Source organism: Pezoporus wallicus, unplaced genomic scaffold (assembly GCF_028554395.1).
Source record: "Pezoporus wallicus isolate ANWC-B61680 ecotype Strahan unplaced genomic scaffold, APGP_CSIRO_Pwel_v1 contig_13335, whole genome shotgun sequence".
Lineage (NCBI taxonomy): Eukaryota > Metazoa > Chordata > Aves > Psittaciformes > Psittacidae > Pezoporus > Pezoporus wallicus.
This window is the reverse complement of record NW_026635628.1, coordinates 27-5,898: the sequence shown is the minus strand read 5'-3', so window position 1 is coordinate 5,898 and position 5,872 is coordinate 27. Positions and strand designations below refer to the sequence as shown.

The 5,872-nt window shown below is 66.2% G+C and overlaps 1 protein-coding gene across 1 annotated transcript; it reads left to right on the top strand.

Annotated features, from left to right (window-relative positions):
* The first annotated feature begins 3,291 nt into the window (after positions 1-3,291).
* On the top strand, positions 3,292-4,328 carry LOC130592678 (sphingosine 1-phosphate receptor 2-like). Its single transcript, XM_057397174.1, is given in 2 exon segments — positions 3,292-3,357; positions 3,360-4,328. Coding segments are annotated over 2 exon segments (1,035 nt in total).
* Positions 4,329-5,872: the final 1,544 nt, after the last annotated feature.

Below are 5,872 nucleotides of genomic sequence, written 5' to 3'. Positions count from 1 at the left end.
CCGGTCCCGGTCTTGGTGCTGATCCCGATCCAGTCCCAATCCCATTTCAGGATCCCGGTGCCAATCCTGGTCCTGTCCCAGTGCTGATCTCGTCCCGATCCCGGTTCAGGATCCCGGTGCCCTCCCGGTCCTGGTCCCGGTGCTGATCCCGATCCCTGTTCAGGATCCCGATGCCGATCTCGGTGCCCTCCCGGTCCCGGTCTTGGTGCCAATCCCGTCCCGGTTCAGGATCCCGGTGCCCTCCCGGTCCCGGTCTCGGTGCCGATCCCGATCCAGTCCCGTCCCGGTTCAGGATCCCGGTCCCGGTGCTGATCCCGATCCCGGTTCAGGATCCCGGTGCTGATCCCGGTGCTGATCCCGATCCCATCCCGATCCCGGTTCAGGATCCCGGTGCCCTCCCGGTCCCGGTCCCGGTGCTGATCCCGATCCCGGTTCAGGATCCCGATGCCGATCCCGGTGCCCTCCCGGTCCCGGTCTTGGTGCCAATCCCGTCCCGGTTCAGGATCCCGGTGCCCTCCCGGTCCCGGTCTCGGTGCCGATCCCGATCCAGTCCCGATCCCGGTTCAGGATCCCGGTGCCGATCCCGGTGCTGATCCCGATCCGGTCTCGATCCTGGTTCAGGATCCCGGTGCCCTCCCAGTCCCGGTCTCGGTGCTGATCCCGATCCAATCCCGTCCCGGTTCAGGATCCCGGTGCCGATCCCGGTGCCCCCCCGTTCCCGTTCCCGTTCCCGCTCCCGCTCCCGCTCCCGCTCCCGTTCCCGTTCCCGTTCCCGTTCCCGCTCCCGTTCCCGTTCCCGTTCCCGCTCCCGTTCCCGTTCCCGCTCCCGTTCCCGCTCCCGTTCCCGTTCCCGTTCCCGTTCCCGTTCCCGTTCCCGTTCCCGTTCCCGCTCCCGCTCCCGTTCCCGTTCCCGCTCCCGCTCCCGCTCCCGCTCCCGTTCCCGTTCCCGTCTCCCGCCGCCCCCGTCCCCTCCCGTGGCTCCTCCCGGGGCCGGGCAGGGGGGTCCCGGGGCGGCGGCGGCGGCGGGGGGGGGGGGGGGGGTGGCCGGAGGCGGGGCCCGGGGCACCGGGCGCGGCTGCGCGGGAGGGTTCGGGCGGCGGCGGGAGCGGGATCGGAACCGGGACGGGATCGGGACCGGGAGCGGCACCGGGACGGGATCGGGATCGGGACCGGGACGAGATCGGAACCGGGACGGGACCGAGACGGGATCGGGACCGGGATCAGCACCGGGAGCGGCACCGGGACGGGATCGGGATCGGGACTGGGACCGGGAGGGCACCGGGAGAGGCACCGGGATCCTGAACCGGGATCGGGACGAGATCGGCACTGGGACGGGAGCGGGATCGGCACCGAGACCGGGACCGGGAGGGCACCGGGATCCTGAACCGGGATCGGGACAGGATCGGGATCGGCACCGAGACCGGGAGCGGGAGGGCACCGGGATCCTGAACCGGGATCGGGACTGGATTGGGATTGGCACCGAGACCGGGAGGGCACCGGGATCCTGAACCAGGATCGGGACAGGATCGGGATCGGCACCGAGACCGGGACAGGGAGGGCACCGGGATCCTGAATCGGGACCGGGACTGGGATCAGAACGAGGACGGGATTGGGACCGGGATCCTGAACTGGGATCGAGACGGGATCAGCACCAGGACCGGCATCAGAACCAGGACGTGACCGGGAGGGCACCGGGATCCTGAACCGGGACGGGATCGGCACCGGACGGTACCGGGGCAGCCCCGGGGGGCTCCTTCCTCCCCTCTTCTTCCTCTTCCTCCTCCCCTCGGGGGTCCCGGTACCGGATGCCCCCATCCCCAAGGGGGCCCTGGGGGTACCCCCGGTCCGGGCAGATGTTGGGGCCCCCTCTCCTTGTGCCCTGCCCCTCATGGGGGGTGCACGGTGCCCCCCCCCCCCATCATTCCCCTCACCGGGATGGGGGGGTCCGGCTCTTCCCCCCTCCAGGAAGCCGCTGGGGGCCCCCCCCCCCCCCCCCCAGGTGTCCCCATGGCGGGGGCAGGATGGTCCCTGTGCCCCCAGGACCACGGTGGGGCGGCTCCTGGGGATGTGGGGCCCCCATCCCACCCGCTCTGCACGGGGCAGGCACCCTGGGGGAGATCCCATCCCATCCCCTCCATCCATCCCATCCCATCCCATCCCATCCCATCCCCTCCATCCATCCCATCCCATCCCATCCCATCCCATCCCCTCCATCCATCCCATCCCACCCATCCCATGCATCCTATCCCATCCCATGCATCCCATCCAATCCATCCCACCCATCCCATGCATCCCATCCAATCCATCCCATCCCACCCATCCCATCCATCCCATGCATCCCATCCCATCCCATCCCATCCCCTCCATCCATCCCATCCCACCCATCCCATGCATCCCATCCAATCCATCCCATCCCACCCATCCCATCCATCCCATGCATCCCATCCCATCCCATCCCATCCCCTCCATCCCATCCCATCCCACCCATCCCATGCATCCCATCCCATCCCATGCATCCCATCCAATCCATCTCATCCCATCCATCCCATCCCATGCATCCTATCCCATCCCATCCCATCCCATCCCATGCATCCCATCCCATGCATCCTATCCCATCCCATCCCATCCCATGCATCCTATCCATTCCAATCCATCTCATCCCATGATCCTATCCCATCCCATCCATCCCATCCCACCCCCTCCATCCATCCCATCCTATGCATCCCATCCCATGCATCCTATCCATTCCAATCCATCTCATCCCATCCATCCTATCCCATCCCATCCTATCCCATCCATCCCATCCCAAGCCATCTAATCCATCCCATCCCTCCCATCTGCCGCACCCCACCCCATTCATCCCATCCCATCCATCGCACCCCATCCCATCCCATCCCATGCATCCCATCCCACCCCATCCCATCCACCCCATCCCCTCCATCTCATCCCATCCCACCCCATCCCCTCCATCCCATCCACCCCATCCTCTCCATCCCATGCCATCCCATCCCATGTATCCCACCCCATCCCATCCCATCCCATCCCACCCCATCCCATCCACCCCATCCCATCCATCTCATCCCATCCCACCCCATCCCCTCCATCCCATCCACCCCATCCTCTCCATCCCATGCCATCCCATCCCATGTATCCCACCCCATCCCATCCCATCCCATGCATCCCATCCTTTCCCATCCACCCCATCCCATCCCTTCTCCCTCCCCGCAGGTCTCCGTCGCACCATGTCCCGGCACCGCTGAGGTCACCGCGCCGGCGCCGCGGGGACCAACCATGGGCAGCATCTACAAGGACTACTTCAACCCAGCCAAGATCCGGGAGCACTACAACTACACCAAAGGGGGGGGGGCGAGGCGTGGGCCAGCCCCTCCCGCTGGGGGCCCTCCCTCCTCATCCTCGCCCTCTGCTGCTTCATCGTGCTCCAGAACCTTCTGGTGCTGATCTCCGTGTGCCGCAACACCAAGCTCCACTCCGCCATGTACATCTTCATCGGCAACTTGGCCTTCTCGGACCTGCTGGCCGGGTTGGCCTTCATGGCCAACATCCTCCTCTCGGGCTCGGCCACCTTCACGCTGACGCCGGTGCAGTGGTTCGTGCGCGAGGGCACGGCCTTCGCCACCTTGGCCGCCTCGGTCTTCAGCCTCTTGGCCATCGCCATCGAGCGCCACGTTGCCCTCACCAAAGTCAAGGTGTACGGCGGCGGCGCGAGCTGCCGCATGGTGCTGCTCATCGGCGCCTGCTGGCTGGTGGCCGCCGCCGTCGGCGCCTTGCCCATCATGGGTTGGAACTGCCTGAGCGACCTGCGCGACTGCTCCTCCGTGCTGCCCCTCTACTCCAAGCGCTACCTCCTCTTCGTCATCACCATCTTCACCCTCATCCTCGCCGCCATCGCCGGCCTCTACGGCCGCATCTACTGCGTGGCGCGCTCCAGCCACGCCGACATCGCCGCCGCGCAGACCTTGGCCTTGCTCAAGACCGTCACCATCGTCCTGGGCGCCTTCGTCGTCTGCTGGCTCCCGGCCTTCGTCATCCTCTTGGTGGACGCCGCCTGCGCGGCGCAGCGCTGCCGCGTGCTCTACAAGGCCCATTACTTCTTCGCCTTCGCCACGCTCAACTCGGCCGCCAACCCCGTCATCTACACGCTGCGCAGCAAGGACATGCGCCGCGAGCTCCTGCGCCTGCTGTGCTGCGGCCATCGGCGACGACGACGACGACGCTGCGCCCGCTCCTCCGCATCCCTGGACCGCTGCAGCCCCGACCACCCCTGCCCCACGGCGCCCATCACCCGCGACTGCACCACATCGGTCTAAGGGCATCGGCGCCCCGATGGGTGCCGCAGTACGATGAGGATGATGAGGATGAGGATGATGAGGATGATGAGGATGATGATGATGAGGATGATGATGATGAGGATGATGATGATGAGGATGATGAGGATGATGATGATGAGGATGATGAGGATGATGATGATGAGGATGATGAGGATGATGATGAGGATGATGAGGATGATGATGATGAGGATGATGGCGGGGGGGTTATCCTTAGGTACGGATGGATGGAACCATTGCACCTTGATCCCTCGGGAATGCCGCTCGGTCCAACGGGCCCCACAGCACCAATGGGCAAATCTGCTTCCCCATTGGCTGCTCCCAGCGCTGGGGGGGGGTGTCCCCCAATCCCAATCCCCATCCCTGTGTGTTGTCCCCCCCCCTCCATGGACCCTGCTCCATTCTCTTCCCATGTGCTGGCGCATAGAAAGGGGGGGGGATCGCGGCCGGTCCGCTGGGGTCACCCCATATCCTCCCCCCCCCAATCCCCATCCCCAACCCCCCTTTTCCCCCCTGTGCCCCCCCAAAGGGTTGTATTAAAGCGGCGTTTTTCCATCTGCATCCTGCTCCTTCCAGCGCCCATCACCCCCCATGGATGCGGATCCCCCTCCCCCCCCCGTGGGGCGCTGTTTTGGGGGAATTTCCGGGGTTTTTGGGAGCGGGAATTCCCCTCCCCCCCCCCTCCCCCCTCTCTTTGTTCCTCCCCCGCGGGGGTGCAGCGGAAGCGGGGGGGGGAGGGGGGGGATGTTTCGCTTCCTTTCGGTCCCCGTCGGGACGGGTCCCCCCCTCCCCCCGTCTGTGCCCTCGCAATGACCCCCCCGGGGGGGGGGCGGGGATCTCCGGTGCTTCCCCATCCCCTTTGGCTCCGTGGGGCCGGGCACGGGGACCCCGTCGGGACGGGGATGGAAGCGCCCTTGGCTGGCGCTGGACGCCGCAATGAGGGGCTGGGGCGGCCATAGGGGGGGGGCGAGGGGTGGCGGGGCCTGAAGGAGCCCCACGGGGCTCTGCTGCCCCATGGCGGGGTCCCAAATGGTGGGGGGCGCCCCCCCCCCCCCCAATTGGTGCTATGGAGCAGCGCGTCCGGGGGAGGGCTGGGTCCTGTGGTACAGCCCGCTCCCTATACACCGCAGGGGTACAGCTCGTTCCCCCCCCCCCCTTCCCTGTAGTGGTACAGCCCATTCCGTCCAGCCCCACCAGTGGTACAACCCATTTCCCCCCTTCATTGCAGTGGTACAGCCCATCCCGTCCATCCCCCAACAGTGGTACAGCCCATTCCCCCCCCCCCATTCCCATAGTGGTACACCCCATCCCATCTATCCCCCAACATTCGTACAGCCCATTCCCTGCATCCCAACAGTGGTACAGCCCATTTCCCCTCCATTCCCATAGTGGTACAGCCCATCCCATCCATCCCCCCCCAAAAATGGTAGAGCCCATTCCCTGCATCCAACAGTGGTACAGCCCACCTCATCAATCGCCCAACAGTGGTACAGCCCATTCCCCCCCCCTTTCCCATAGTGGTACAG